The 16,606-nt window shown below is 38.5% G+C and overlaps 1 protein-coding gene across 5 annotated transcripts in view; it reads right to left on the bottom strand.

Moving 5' to 3' along the window:
- Window positions 1–7,218: 7,218 nt before the first annotated feature.
- Slc25a14 (solute carrier family 25 member 14) overlaps window positions 7,219–16,606 on the bottom strand; it is a 50,369-nt gene continuing 40,981 nt past the window's right edge. For all 5 annotated transcript variants that reach the window (XM_008826725.2, XM_008826726.2, XM_029560426.1 and 2 more), the window contains 2 exons: window positions 8,580–8,660; window positions 7,219–7,665 (listed from right to left, as the gene is read on the bottom strand). In XM_008826725.2, coding sequence (XP_008824947.1) covers window positions 7,624–7,665; window positions 8,580–8,660 — 123 coding nt within the window. In that variant the 3' untranslated portion in view covers window positions 7,219–7,623. The remainder of the gene's footprint in view (window positions 7,666–8,579; window positions 8,661–16,606) is intronic.

Below are 16,606 nucleotides of genomic sequence, written 5' to 3'. Positions count from 1 at the left end.
AGATCACATGAAACCCCAAAAATGACAGAACTTGACTATTCAACCTCCTACATCCTTCACTCTCAGAGTGAGGCAAATGAGGCAGCATCCTGACTTTCTTCTATAATCAGTTTCTGCATTTGCAAATCTCCACACATTCCTATCCTTTGGAAATTGGCCTCTTTCCTCTGTAGGTATACTCACTTTAAAAAATGTACTGCTAAAGAGATGTTTGTATATCAAATCCTATTTATTAATATACCAGAGCAATGCTGTCTAATAGAAATATAATGCAAGGTGAATATATAATTCTAAGGTTCTCGTAATCGTGTTAAATGAAACGAGCAAAATTCATGTTAAATTTTTAAGTCTCAAGCATTGATTTCTAAATTATTATTTTAACTTAAAATATTTATAGGGTACAGTGTGATATTTCAGTATGATTATATAATATGTACTGATTAAGTCAGAGTAATTAACATTTGTATCTCCTTAAACATTAATATTAATGTTTTATTTAACTCAGTATACTCAAAATATTACTCCAGCATGTAATCAATAGAAGAATTACTCTACTTTTTTTCATACCAAGTCTTTGAAATCTGATGGGTAGTTTGCTCTCACAGAGCATCCCAGTTCAAATAAACAATGCTTGAAATGCTCACGTGACCCCCACATACTAGACAGCACAGCACTAGAGAAATTCTTTTCTTCTCAACTATTTATTTCGATGATTTGCTACAATTACTCTCATAAAATAAAGAGTTCCTATATCTCCTGCCCTCCCTAAAGTAAGTAACAGATTATGTATGGCAAGTCTGCATAAAGTAGAGGATCATGAATTATAGAACCTAAAGCTTTTCCTGTCCTCATGGGGTTCAAAATAATGTTTTTTAGCAAATGCCCTCTCTAGTCATTATTTCTGTTATCAGTCTTCCCCCTTCCAAAACCACCACCTTTTAAAATTTCTGGTGCCCCTTCCCCTCTGTTGCTTCCTATATCACTTATAGACACTTGCTGATGACAATGCTGAACCACAAATTGAGACACTGGAAGGGAATAAAGAGGGAAAAGTGGTAGGTACCAAGGTAGGCACTGCCAAGCTCTCAAGATTAGACCCTCTTTGTTCCTTAGTGCTAGATTTTCTTACAGTCACTCCCAAACTTCCATTTTCTTATGAAAGTCAATCATATAAGATGCCACCAAAACAGCACAGGGAACCAGCTCATCTTTTATTTATTTATTTTTTTTCGGTATAGTATAGAAAATGGTGCTGAGGGCTGGGGCTGTATGTAGCTCAGTGGTAGAACATTTGCCTAGCATGTACAAGGCCCTGGGGTCCATCAGCACCTCCCCTAAAAAGAAAATGACCATGTTGGCAGCTGGGAATTATGTATGAGTTCCCTCTGGGCAGCCCTGGCAGCAAAATTCAAGGACAGACCCTCACTCTGTCTTTCTGAGCTTTCCTGTAACCCTTTCATCATCCTTCCAGCATCCACAGATTATTACCGAGTACAGTTCTCAAAGCTCTAAACTGAATTCTCTCCCAGAGAGCTACTTAGTTGCTAACAAAAGAGGGCAAGAAGAAACTAAAGAAATGTGGATTCATGTGTCCAGGATTTGAAGAAACTAAAGAAATGTAGATTTATGTGTCCAGGATTTGGAGCTGAAACAGCCTTGAAAAATTAAGCCTCATTATCTCAGTGTCCAATGTACAAAGGCTCATTCTAAGAAGCCCTTGAAGTTTTTCATTCAAATATCAAATAACATTCAAAATCTAGAGGGAATCCAGCCATCCTCTCCATGGGCTATCACCACAACATGCTACTTTGCACTTGGGTTTTCTTAATTCTCCTTTAGTCTTAGGTTAAGTCCTGGCTTTCTTTAATCAGCCATTCAGAGGAAAATGACCACCACTTTGAGATTGCATACTCTTAAAAGTCCCCTTCCCCTGTCTATCTTCATTCTCTATCTAGCAGCCTGTTTCCTGCTGATCTATTCTACCGGCTCTCAGCCCTCCTTCGGCAAAATGTGCAGCTGCACTGCTCACCACTCTGACTCAGAGGAGGAACATGCTTGCTTACACCACAGCAAATTTTATGCCTCTACAACTGAGGAAGTTTTTGGCTCTTGAATGGATGATGAAGCCTGATATGCCTTGAAATGCCCAGCAACTAGCAACTAATGGTTACGATAGCATATTCTGGGATTGGACTATGAGTTACTGTGAACTAGGTGAATTATAAATAAAAGTGGTTTTGGATAAAACTGAAAACAGGCTGAAGGCAATTCCCTCCTTATTGGTAGTTCAAGCTTAATTCCTGGCTCTGTTGCAAAGGACAGACCTTGTTAAAATAATATAAGTAAAATGAAGTATAATTTATTTAATTAAGTATAACTGATTTAATTATTCCATATTATAAACATTCAGCAAAGCATTACATTGTACCCAATAAATAGATATAATTATTTTAAAACTAACAATGAAAAAATAAGATATTTTAAAGCTACAAGAGAAAAAGCAGGAGCAGTGTAGGAAAACCTGATTATCTCTGGGAACCGGTATGTGAAGCTGAAAATTCACAGGCTTTAAAGTCCACAGGCAAGGGTTCAAATTATGATTAAGCTGCAATAACATGGCTACCCTATATGGTTAGAGTGAGGATTAACTCACATAATATACGTGAAGATGCCTAGAAAATTATAGGACGTTGTTAGTTTTCTTCTTTCTTAAGAAAAACCTAACTAATAAAACAAGTGACCCATTTAAGGGAGTCCATCATACTCAGATATTATGATTTACAAGGCAAAAGCAATCTATCTCAGAACTGGGAATCCTTCACCTGATAGTTTTCTTTGAGGATTTATGTACATGTGTGTGGCTACCCAAGCCAGAAGAGGGTGTAGGATCCACTAGAGCTGGAGTTACAGGCTGCCTGATGTGGAATACTAAGAACTGGACTCTGGTCCTCTGGAAGAACAATTAGGTTCTCAACAGCTGAGCCATATCTCCAGCCTCTAATTTTTTTTAAATGAAGGATAAGATTCAGAGTGCAAAAGGTAGGCAGTAAATCTAATATCTTAGCAGGATCAGGACAGAGCAGATACAGATACTTGTTAGGCACTGCTACTAGTCTTAAACACTTGTTTAAGAGTAATTGTAATTAATAACACCATGTTTAATAAGCTTCCAAGAACAGAAATATAGAATGTTATGCAAAAGTTCAATAGCTTTCCTTGATACAGGCTCCTTCACAGATAAGGGGATGCACTCAAGGAGAAACAATTAGATCTCATTCACACATCCAATGCTGTCCCATGATGGACTTGCAAAGAAGCCAGACTGTTCAGCAATTGATGAAAATACCCAAAAGATATTCAGTGTAGGTCAGTTACATTCAGTTACATCCATGAGCAGCTTACTTTGTTTCTTATAAAACTTGTGACATGACTAAGTTTTACATGAAATCCTTGAAAAGCTAAACTTATGCATATCACACTTCTGTTTCAGCTTCAGGACTACTGTCAAGAACATAAAGATCATATAACTTTCTGTATAATGTGTTTTGAGTGGTTTTACAAGTGTCAGAGGTAGATTGCTCTGACCTGCCAATACTCTTGCATGACCACTAAGTCCATCTCTGGGAGTTGGCCAGGCAGAATTGCCATTGGGATATCTTCTTCCTAGATGAATGTTAACTGGTTTCAAGGAGAATTGAAGTCATGACTTTGATTTCATTCTCACCAAGCTCGGTCACTGCCCAAACTGAATACAAACCAGTGAAAAGAACAGGCATGAGAATGTATATCTAAGGATATACATAGAATAAGATGAAACAGGGTGTCAGCAGGTGGGCAAAAATAGCAGCAATGGACTCAAGGACAGACTACAACCTCTTGGATATCATCAGACACTCAAAACTGAGTGGTAACTTCAGTACTTTCTATAGCATCCTTCAAAAACTGCTGACTTGTCTGGAATCACCTCCTTTTATGTGAATTCTTAATTGTTAATCCTTCAATTTTACCAACTCAGTGGTGGTGCCTATAAATGTCAACTGTTGTTCATTCATTGACTGTCTCTACATCTCTCCCACAAACATTTGAGAGTTGCTAAAACTGCATCTTTCCTAGGAATTCTTTCAGAGGTACACACTGACATATGAATGGTATTTATCAATCCTTTCTTCTTATAAAAGTAACTTTTGTTCATTTGAAAATATAGATTACTCAGGCACTTGTAATTATACCATCCAGAGATGATAATTTTTATTCTCCTTCCTCTTTTTTACACTTTTTATTATATCGTCTATTTTTTCTGTCACTAAGTCTTCTTCAAAAGCATAACGGTTATAGGTTTTTGCAACAAGTAGATATGTAGAATTGTTTTTTTTTTTTACCATTTTCACAGTTTTTTTAATGTCTCATTGTTATACCAGTAAAAATAACCAGTGCATAAATTTCTGATATGCCTCTGTTCACTTCCCTAAGGATATAGTCTCCAAAGGAGTATTACTATATAAAGGTGTATTAAGCATATATAATTTTAATTTAGGTTTTTGCTAACATTCCTTGAAGCATTAAGTTTCCCAGGAATAGCTACTAAAAGACATCATAAATGAACCACAAAGGAGTAAATACTCACAGACCATCTCAAGAAAAGAAAAGCACATGAGTTCCTGAAAGCACAAACCATATTGAGAGAGTTAACTAATTTTGTTTAGGATTGGTGTGGTTTAACAAAAGGAAACCTTTCGATAAGCCCTGCTACTAGGGTTAATCTGTCTTCTGAAATTCAGAAATCTAGACTACAGGACAGAGTAGTTTAAGAACTCAGTCGTGAACAAAAACAACATAATTTTTTTCTTTATGAAGATTATAGCCTGCATGGAGATGTGGATATTAGTTGAATGATGACATAAATACAATATAAAGTTGTAAATTTTGAATTAGTGTAAGAAATTATAATAAGGAAAGTTATTGACAATAGGAGATCATTTAAAGATTTATCATTTAAATCATTTAAAGATTTCTCTTAAGGAATAACATTTGAGGTGAATGAGATCCATTTTCCAATATAAATGAACTCTTCAAGAAACTATTTTTCAGTCTGTATGTTTTGACAACATGGCTTCCTTTCTGCTAATCTATTTGGGTTTGAATGGGGTACAAGAGAGATGTAGTAAATGTATTTAAAAAATACAATCAATGGGGCTGGAGAGATGGCTCAGCAGTTAAGATCACTGGCTGCTCTTGCAGAGGACCAAGGTTCGATTCCCAGTACCCACACGGCAGCTAACAACCGTCCATAACTCCAGTTCTTAGGAGATCCAATGTGCTCTTCTAACCTCTGAGGGCATTGCATGACACAGGTGCCCTTACGTACATGCAGGCAATACACTCATACAAATAAAAATAAAGAATAAATAAAAATTTAAAAGATATAAACAATGAGAAACTACTACACACCTACCTACCACAATGGCCAAAATTCAAAGTAATGACACCACCAAAAGCCAGGAAGGGTATAGAGCAACAGTCACTTTTATTCATTGCTGCTGGGAATGAAAAATTATACAGTCACCTTGGAAGTTTGGTAGTTTCTTACAATGTTAAACATACTCTATCATACCATTCAGCAATTGTGCCCCTTGGTAGCTACAAAAATAGACTGAAAAGTCACAATTGTACCAAGTCCAACACACAAATGTTTACTGCTGCTTTATTTATCATTGTCAAAACTTGAAAGCAACCAAGATACCCTTCAGTAGTGACTGGATGAATTGTTGTGCATAGAGGAAATGGAATATAAGACTGATATGATTTGTATCTTAAGAGTCCCCTAAAAAAAAATCACGTGTTGAGGGACTGATCCTCACTGTCAGGGCTACTGGGATGTGGCAGAAAAGATATGAGGTAGGGCCTAGTTGGAAGAAGTAGGTCGCTGGAGGCACACACTTGAAGGCTATATTGGGACCCAGGTCTCTTCTCTCTCTCCTTGCTTCCTAGCTGCTATAAGTTAGATAGCTTTCCTCTGCCATGTGTTTCTGCCATAACTGACTTCACCACAGGCCCAAAGGCAATGAGGCCATGTCACCAAGGACTGAAACTTCTCAAACTGCGAGCCAAAATAAACCTCTCCTCCTTTATTTTTCTCTGATATTCTGTCACAGTGGCAGAATGTTGTCTAACATAGCACTAAAAAGAACTGAGCGATGAAGTCATTAAAAGTCACAGGGGACACTTATCAAATGAAAGAAACCTATCTGAAAAAGCTACTATGTGATTCCAATTATATGACACTCTGGAAAAGACACTACCATTGACACAGTAATAGTCTCAGTGGTTGCCAAGGGCTAGGGGGATTTTTACAGCAGTAAAATCATTCTTTATGATTCTCTAATGGCAGATATATATTGTTAAACATTTGTCAAGATGTATAAGGCCTTATCCACATGGTAACATCCACTCTTCCTTTGGCTCAGCTTAAATGTCATCTCTACTATAAAGCTTTGGCAAATCCCCTAGGTAGGGTATTTCTCCCAGGCTCTCCTGCAGCTCTTTGATCGTTCTTCACATAGTACTTAGAATGTACTATAATTACTTACAAACCATTCTTCACTCTAATATGAGTCTGAAAAACAGAGACATGACTTCATTTTCCATATTCCCAGCATTCAGGAAACAATAGGCACATAATAATAAATGTTTGAACAAATGAAAGAACAGATAATTATGAAGACCTAAACTCTGAGCACAGGGTTCAACTGTAAGCCTCTTTTAGCATTTTATCTGTAGCACCTTCCAAATGAGTCACTTGCTTGTTTCATGCTCTGGAAAGAACCACTGGCTCAGTGTTTAGAAGTGAGTGGCATTATGCTGACAAATAATAGTGGACAAACAAAATGCACTTATTATACTCCCATAAATATGCTTTATCAGCCCAGTCTCAGGGATGAAGAGATAAACTACTCATCAGAGGACCTAAGTTCAGTTGCTAGAACCCACATAAGGTGGCTCACAATGACTGTAACCCCAATTCCAAGGGAATCCTATGTCTCTGGTCTTCACAGACACTTGTACTCACACATGCACATGCCCCCACACAAATACATGATTTAACATAATTTTTAAAAATTTTTAAAAAATAGTTTAGTCTTGATTTCATAGTCACCTTTTTATCACTTTCTGGAGAATGAGAGTTAGCAAAGAGGAGAGTAAATGAAGACAAACTCAAAATTATTCAGCCAATAAATACTTTAATGAGAACCAAGGTCAATACCATACATAGCAGTAAGTAGGCCGGCCTATACCTTCTGCTGTAGCCTGTCTGGGAATAACCAACTATATTTAACCCACATTTGGAAAGAAGGCCTTTCTGAATGTCACTCATCAGTATCCATCTTCACAGAAGACACCAATCTGGGGCCACACTCTCAATGTGAATACTTCCTCTCAGGGAAGAGATAACATGGTAGCACAAATGCAGAAACATCATTAAGCCATCCTACTGTTCTTCAAGTTGAAGGCCCTTGGGAGACCACTGGTTCTGTAAACACAACTTTGTCAAAATACATTAGGAACACAAAGAAGGAAAACAGTAGAAAGGCTGGCAGGACTGGACTCACAGATTTTCAGACTTTCTTAGATTTGAAGCCTCTTGAGTTGCTCATACGTAATAAAAAACTGTGCAGTGAGTCATGGAAGATCTCTCAATTGATATTGAAAGCTAAATCTATTTCAAAAATTCTGCATTGCATTTTCTTAAATGTATGTGCTTAGTCTACAGGGCATTAGTTTAAAAGTCTTTCCCTTTTTGATGTTTTTTGTTTGTTTGCTTGTTTGGATTTTCCTTTTTTTTGTTTTTTACATAGGGTCTCACTATGTTACCCTGACTGGCCTAGAATTCTCTATGGAGAACACACTGGCCTCGAACTCACAGAGATCCCCCTGCCTCTGCCTCCTGAATGCTGGGATTAAAGATGTGTTCCACCATACCTGGCTGGTTGTGGATTCTTTCACTCAATGTTTTGTGTCCTATTAGTATTTTCTAGCTAGTTGAGTCTTATAGTTAGGGCTTAGGAAATCTAGACCACAACAGCATGGACTTTCCTGTGGGCATCCCCATCACTGTTTCTAAAAACATCATAGCCCTTTTAAAACTGGCCGGGTTTGATATTTTGTTTCATTAGCCTAACCAATGTATGTGTGTTTGTGCATGCGCTACACCATGTGCATGGAGTTCAGAGTACAACCTGCAGAAGTCACTTCTTTCCTTCCATCATGTGGGTCCTAGGGACTGAACTTAGGTCATCAGGCATGGTGGCAAGTGCCTTTCTTTACCCACTCAGCCATCTTCCCAGCCCAACATTTTGCTTTAAAGAGGAACATCTGGCACATTTTTTTCTATCCCTTTAAATTTGTATCCACCTCCAATGGAAAGTTGTTTCTCTACTTAATTCCATTCACAATAATCACTATTAGGATACTTGAGTTCCTTACTTGCCTATAATGGATGAAATAATCAAATTTTTCTTCCCATAACCTATTACCTGAGACCTTGAAGCATTGGCTTCCATTTTCAATTTCTAAAAGGATACAATGATGTTCCAGGGTCCAAGTCGAAGCCAGTTCGGCCAAAATCCCTTATAGAGTGCAAAAAAGCCTTCATGTTTCCACATCTGAGAGAAAGATAAAACCAAAAACAGAATTTCCCTTTCTTCTTATATTTGACAATCTTCCATGCCCATCTCAGGAACTGTAGTTAGATAAATGGTCTCTTTTCTCAAGATATACTTTGTAGTCTAAATCCATCAACCCATGATTCAACAATTATTTTCTGAGCACCCACCAGACACAACACACACTTCTCAGTGCTAGGAATATAACTGTAAACAAGACCTGGGCATGGTAGCACATGCCTATTATCTCAGCACTCTGGAGGCAGAGGAAAGAGAATCAGAAGTTCAAGGCCATCTTTAGCTGAATTTGAGACCATCCTAGGCCATATGAGATTCTGTTTCCAATAAAACCCTAATTAAATATAGTGGGCCATAAACAGATATGAAATAGGAGGAGGATTGGTTGGGCAGAAGGGCTTTGGTGAAAGGGGGAAGGGATAAGAGAAGATAATGGGGGGATATGGTCGAAGTATATCATTTATGTGTATGAAATTATGAAAGAAATTACAAAAGTAAACAAGGTAGAAAAATTGTCTGTGATAATCAGAGATGATTACATAAAGAGATGACCCCTAAAGGAACCTCCCTTCAGTCACTCATGGCCTTGTGTAACACTCATGCCACAGCATGTCAAGACTGCTATGTGATACCAAAGGGATATAGCAGAAGTTAGCATTGCTAGGCTATAAAATATATTTGATATATAATAATGTATCTATCTCAATTTTTTCTTGAATTATTCACTCTGAAGGAAACCAGCTTCCATACCACGAAGAAAGGCTACGGAAGAAAGAAACTGAGGCCTTTAGCCAATACTCACATGAGTCGTCTTTAAAGCAGATATCCTACTCCCAATGAAGCCTTGATGAGTGCAGCCCAAGTAGATATATGGGCTATAACCGCCTAAGAGATCCTAATCTAGAATCACTCAACTAAGTTGCCTCTGAATTCCTAATCTACAAAATCTGAAAAATAGTAACTGTTGGTTCAAGGCACTGAGTCTTAGGATATTTCGTTGCACAGCAATAGAGAACATACAGTCCCTGCATTTAGGGAATATATAGTCTACTGAGGTTGACAAGAAAATACAGAAACTGATATAGACAGATACTAATAGATATCAATATATTGATATATACTGTACTCAGAAATGATAAAAGGGATTAAGAAAACCAAAGAAGGGCGAGGGAACAGAGAGTGGAGAAGCTAGTTTCCTTCTCTGACTCTGTTCTTTAACTATATTTTCCTTTTTCTTTTTTTCTTTTTTTTTTTTTTTTTTTTGTTTTTTTTTTTTTTTTTTGCTCTTTTTGAGACATGGTCTCCCTGTAGCTCCAGCTGTCCTGGAACTCACTATGTAGACCAGGCTGGCCTTGAACTCACAGAGATCCACCTGCCTCTGCCTCCCGAGTGCTGGGATTAAAGGTGTGCATCACCACACCTGGCTATTTTCCTTCTTTTTTGAGAATCCATACAATTTATCTTTGTGGTGGTTGTTTGGTTTTTGTTTTTGAGACAGGGTCTCACTACATAGCCCTCACTGGCCTAGAGCTCGTTATGCAAACCATACTGGCCTTAAACTCACAGAGATCCACCTGCCTCTGCCTTCCAAGTGCTGGGATTAAGGGCATGCACCACCATGCCTAGCTCATACATTGTATTTTGATCATATTCCCCCCTCTGCAATCTATACCCAGATCCACCCACACCCCACCTCCCTCTTCACCCAATTTCATGTTCTCTTTGTCCCCTCTAGTCCAATATGTGTTGCAAACACTCCTATGTGTGGAACCTGTGACACCATGGTATATTTCATGTGAGTGCTTTAAGGGCTAAATGTGAGGAGCAATGTGAACTGCTTTGAGCTTTGGTGTCCTGCTTTATACTGTAGGAGTTTCCATATACAAGTGGTTTCAAGAACTAAATGACAAATTATACACAGCAAAAGTCATAAGCTGATGGCATAAGCTTTATTCACTCAGAATAACTAGTTTATATAATAGATGAACATCTATTTAGCAACAACGTGTTAGTTGTCATATTAGATACTAAAAAATATTTTTCGTCTTTTCATTGGTGAAATGAATTTTACCAGTTTTAAGAAATGGCCACATTTGGATAAGACAATGACACGAGAAGCCAGATTTGCAAGTATCTCTTTTTCTCATCCTGAAATTTAAGAACCTAGAAATAAATACCCTTATTAATTATTTGGGGAAAACAAATAATAACACAGTAATGATATTACTGATGGGGAGCCAGTGATAATATGCTCCCATCAATGGACCTTCAGCAAGTTCTGAAGGGCTCAGGCTAAAATTCATGTTGTAAAACTTAAAAATCACTCAAAATAAAGCTGAGATGCAGATAACCTAAAAACATAGACTTAAATGACAAAGGACCTGAGACAATTGTATTATCTATTACCTGAATTACCACAATAAACTCCTAATTGATCTAAAATCTCCACCTAAAAGCTAAAAAAAAATTTCAGAATTATAAATCAGACCATGTCACATTCCTATTTAAAGCTCTCAGGTGGCCCCTGGTGGATTTCATTCTAATTGCAAATTTTCTGCAATGACCTATAGGATCCTATATGATTTAAACCCTGCCTCTCTCTCTAGATTCACTTCCTACTTTTTCTTTCATCCACCACACTCAGTATCATAATCCTCATTTTTAACTCTTGAATGTGTCAAATTCATTCCAATTCAAGTGCCTTATAATCTGTTCCTTCTTTATGAAATGGTTTAAACCAGGTTTTTAACCAGGTTTCTCGTTATCCAAATTCCTCAAAGGCTTAGCTTTTATTGAGCATCCCAGTTGAAGGAATTCATTAACAAGTTGCTATTTCAATATGCTACTATTTTCTTCAGAGTATTTATGTTTATCTAAAAATTCTCTTCTCTCTCTCTCTCTCTCTCTCTCTCTCTCTCTCTCTCTCTCTCTCTCTCTCTCGTCTCCCTGCCCCCCAACTAGAATACAATTGTAAGAGAGCGGGAATGATGTTTGCCTTGTTCACTCTTAAATCCCCACCACCTCATAGTGCCTGGCACATTAAAGTTTCCAATAAATATGTGGTGAATATGAATATACACATAAACAAGTAAAATGCTATAACATTTCCATGACTCATCTAAACCCCTATAAATCTCCAAAACAGTGGCTGACTTCTTCAGAGTTTTAGAACAGGAAGGTTGTGTGTAAACACATAAGAACTTCCGTGAGTAAATACAAACAGAGCTCTACATAAAATTAAACTGGGTTCATTGCTTTAATAAATGTTTGCTCTGGATAAAGTGATAAGCAAAAATGTACATTGCTTTCATGGCACTTAGACTTTACTGGAACAAACATTAAAAGGAATAAACAAAATGTGCCAAATGTAAATAAAATGTGATACAGTCATAAAATATAGTATTTTGTTCAGCAATAAAAAGCAAAGAATTGATACATAATTCTATGAGTGAACCTTGAAAACATGGTACTTGAAAGAAGCCAATGGAAAAGGTCATATTATATGATTCCATTTGTATGAAATGTCTAGAATGGACATATCTACAGAGTTAGGAAGTAAGTTAGTGTTTGCTTAGGACTAGATGGACAGGAGGAAAAAAGCTAGATTGGACTTCTTCAGGTCATGAAAATGTTCTAAATTTGAGTGTGTTTGTTATACACACCTCATTGTTTTATACTAAAATATTGTCTCTTAAAACACTTTTGAATGCATTAATAATACATGAATTTGTCCTCAATGAAGATAATATATATATATATAAAAAAAACTTAAAACTTCACTGCAATAACAAGAACTATAAGAAACCATCCTCACACAGTCAGAAAGCAGGGAGATTATGGATTTGAGACCAGCAAGGGCTACATGGTGAGTTCCAGGCCAGTCTATGCAACATAGCAATATACTTTCTCAAAGAAAAAAAAAGAAGAAAGGAAAAAGAAAGACACCTTGCATTAGAAAAAGAAAGAAATCTTGTATAGAAAGCTAGTCCAATGGTCAGTAAAGGCCTTTGTGGAAAAGTAATGAGATCAGGGAAATGAAAAGCAGCTGGCAAAGCAGGAATCATATTTAGGTTGGTGTAGGGGGTGTCTCAGAAAGTATAAAGGTGAACACGTTGAAGAAAAAATTATAGGAGTAGATATTATTCAGTATATTTGGAATGTAGAAAGAAGGGAGAAGTGAGGGTGTAAGAGTGAAAAGGAGTCATTAGAAATCCTAGGCCATTAAAAGATTTTAGACAGGGGTGACAGGATGGCATTTGCTATGTCAGAGATGAATGTTTCCAAGTGCTTTGGAGCTCTTAAAATGAAAGGCAAATAATAAGGTATGTTACTATCACACATAATGGCAATATGAAGCAAAGCCATTTTAAAGAACTTGAACAGTAAGTAAATGAAAAAGTGAGTAAGTACCTAAAGGTTATTAGCAACATAAAAAATATTTCTATAGATACAATACAGCCAGGAAAGCTGGGGCTACAGGGAGACCCTGTCTCAAAAAGACCAAAAAAAAAAAAAAACTTTGGATTCAAACAGTACCTGGGTTAAATCTCAGATCTGCCATTTATTAGTAATTTTGGGAAAGTGATCTCTGACAACTCCTTTCTTAGCTACTCCGATCCAAAGAGTCCTTATTTATAAAATAGGACTCTATTTCACATTCCCTATTGAACTGCTGTGAGTTAAAGGATAACTGTACATAAAATGTCTGTCACATAGTAAGAACGCAACACATGCCAGTTATTACTATACTGCTGTACCTTCTATCTTTTCTTAGTCAATCTTCTTGGAAGAACTGTTTTAAAAAGATTATTTTTACTTTATGTGTATGTATATGCACCACATGTGTGCAGTGCCCACAGACACCAGAAAAGGGTGTCAAATCCTCTGGAGCTGGAGTTATGGATGGTTGTGAGCCATGATGTGGTGCTAGGAACAGAACCTGGGTCCTCTGCAAGAGCAGCAAGTGCTCCTAACTGCTGAGCCATCTCTCCAGTCCCTTAAAAGAATGTTTTATGCTATTTATCCACAGTTCTCATGTGTTTATCTCCTACTAGAATTTAAGTGTCTTGAAGGCAGAGATTTTTTTTTATGTGTATGAGTGTATTGCATGCATGTGTGTAAGTATACCCATGTTGCGCAATGCCTGCAGAGGCCAAGCAGGGGTTGTATCCCCTGGAACTGGAGTTACGGACAGTTGTTAGCTGCCATATGGGTGCTAGGAATCGAACCCGGGTCTTCTGCAAGAGAAGTCAGTGCTCTTAACCTCTGAGCCATCTCTCTAGCCCCAGGCAGAGACCTTTTTGTTCAATGTATCCACACCAATTTAGAAGAGTGTCCACCACGTAAGAAACAAAATTTTATAATGAATGAATAAACACACTCCTCAGTACATAACAATCTGGCTTTTACAAACACCATTTCACCAAACCTCCCCTAGAAAATATTAAATCCAACATATGTAGCAACCCTTTCATACTGGATCTCTCTACTGCATGTGAACAGTCATTCATTACTTCTTAAATCACATTATTGCCTTGGCTTCCATGGCACCACTCTCTCTTAAGTGTCCTCTTACGTTTTGAACTATCATCTTTTGGTGTCTTTTCTGAGGTTCTCCCCTGCCCAGCCCTTAGAAACTAGTTTTTCTCAGCACCCTCTCCTTTTCCCAGTGTTCATTCCTCCACTAGTGAGTGTTAAGTGGGGAGATGACAGGACTATCAAAGGAGACTTATCCCAAACTGTATTCTCCTGGGTCTGAGAATCACTGCCTCTGTCAATCACTATCACTGAAAGAATTGTACAGTACTTTAGCATCCTAGAAATGCAAAAAAGCTATGAACTACTCTACCTTCTCTGCTTACTTATGTACCTATCTGTCTGCTAATGATTCCATGGGTTCTTATTTACATCCATTAATTTTCCCAACTTAGGGCTATGTTCTTGATAGCTTTAGTGTCAACTTGACACACCTGGGTTGAGGGAGCCTCAACTGGGGAGTTGTCCCCATTGGACTGGCCTGTGGCCATGTCTGTGGGGCATCTTCTTGATTACTGAGTGATGTGGGAGGGCCCCAGCCCACTGTGGGTGGTGCCACCCCTGGGCAGGTGGGCCTGTGTTGTATAAGAAAACAGGTTGAGCATGGGCCAGAGGAGCAAGCCAGTAAGCAGCATTCCTCTATGGCCTGTGCTCCAGCTCCTGCCTCCAGGTTCCTGCCCTGAGTTCCTTGGGTTCCCTGATGAACTGTGACCTGTGAGATGTTAGCCAAATAAACCCTTTCTTCCAAAAGTTAGTATTGGTCAGAGTATTTTGTCACAGCAATGGAGAAACAAACTAGAACAGGCTAGTATTTGCAAATACATTCACTGGCTGCTCCTTATACACATCGAACTGAGCACCTAGAACCATGATGTCTCCTACAAAACCTGTTCCTTTTATGGCTCTGTCAATGAATGCCACCATGTGGTTACCAAACCCAAAACTTGGAAGTCACTTTTTGATGCCTCCCCTTTTCCACTCCTCTCTATATCATCTCAACAAAAATACACTGACTTTAGCAGTTATATTCTCAGCTCTGTCCCACCCTCCACATCCCCATTGTCATGTTGAAGTTCAGGCCTTCATCCCTCAGACTGCTAAGAGAGATTTCTAATCCCTATCTCCAGGTCAATGGTTCTGTAAGTGTGGTCACCAGATCAGGAGCATCAGTACTGCCTAGGAACTTGCTGGAAATGCAAATTCTCAGGTCCCATTTTTGATGTACTCAATCAATTCAGGTAATTCTAAAGCATGTTAAACTTTGAAGAGCCCCCTGCTCAATCTTTATTCCTGTACATTAGTAGTCTTCAAACTTGAGTGATCACAGTAACTACCAGTGAAATATTATAAATACTGGTGCCACCAGTTCTAAGCTGATTTGTCTACAGTAAACATGGGAGCTGTGAAATTATCCTGAAAGATTCCACATGCACCTAAGATTGAGAACCACTATCTTGGATCATGTCTCCAAAAAGATAGTGATCTACTTAAAATAAAAATCTTATCTGGTTAGGGGCTGGAGAGATGGCTTAACGGTTAAGAACACTGGTTGTTCTTGCAGAAGTCCCGGGTTTGAATCCCAGCACCCACATGGCAGCTAACAACTGTCCACAACTCCAATCCCAGGGGATCTGACAGCCTCTTCTGACCTCTGCGGGCACTGCACGACACGGGTGCACTTACCTACATGCAGGCAATACATGCATACACATAAAATAAAAATAATAATAATAATAAAAAAATCTTATCTGGTTAAACTATACAGTATCTCCAAGCATCTCAGCATAACATTTGTGCTGGATAGCTTTAGTGTCAACTTGACACACCTGGATTGAAGGAGCCTCAATTGGGGAATTGCCTCTATTGGACTGGCCTGTGGCCATGTCTGAGGGGCATCTTAGTGATGTGGGAGGCCCACTGTGCGGTGCCACCCCTAGGCAGGTGGGCCTGTGTTGTTTAAGAAAGCAAGTTGAACAGGGGCCAGGGGAGTGCGGGGGTCTCTCCCTCTCTTTGCGGGTCGTTGGCCACCGGCCCATGAGGGCAGGGGGAGCAGAAGCGACGAACGGGGTCAGGATGGCCAGTGAGCACTGATGGAAGAAAGCCTTTCTGGGGAGGCTGGTCCCAGGCGCAGTGAAACAGCGGTGATACAGCTCCAGACACAGTGAAACAGCTCCATTTATTCAGTGGGAGAACTAGAGAAATTATAGTGTGGAGGCAGCAGCCAAAGCCTCAGCTGATAGGTGCTCATAGTATGCTTTATTTACATGTGGCAGTGGGCTCCTATCTTCCAGACTATCAGGAAATGCCTGATTATCATGTAGAAAAAACCTGGGGGTAGTTTTTACTCCAGGTAACTATGCCAAAGGTCATGTTCCAAATAAGGTCAGGCATCC

The sequence above is a fragment of the Nannospalax galili genome, unplaced genomic scaffold, assembly GCF_000622305.1.
Source record: "Nannospalax galili isolate Female #2095 unplaced genomic scaffold, S.galili_v1.0 scaffold371, whole genome shotgun sequence".
Lineage (NCBI taxonomy): Eukaryota > Metazoa > Chordata > Mammalia > Rodentia > Spalacidae > Nannospalax > Nannospalax galili.
Note: the sequence above shows the minus strand (reverse complement) of the source record. Positions and strands in the feature narration are given on the sequence as shown.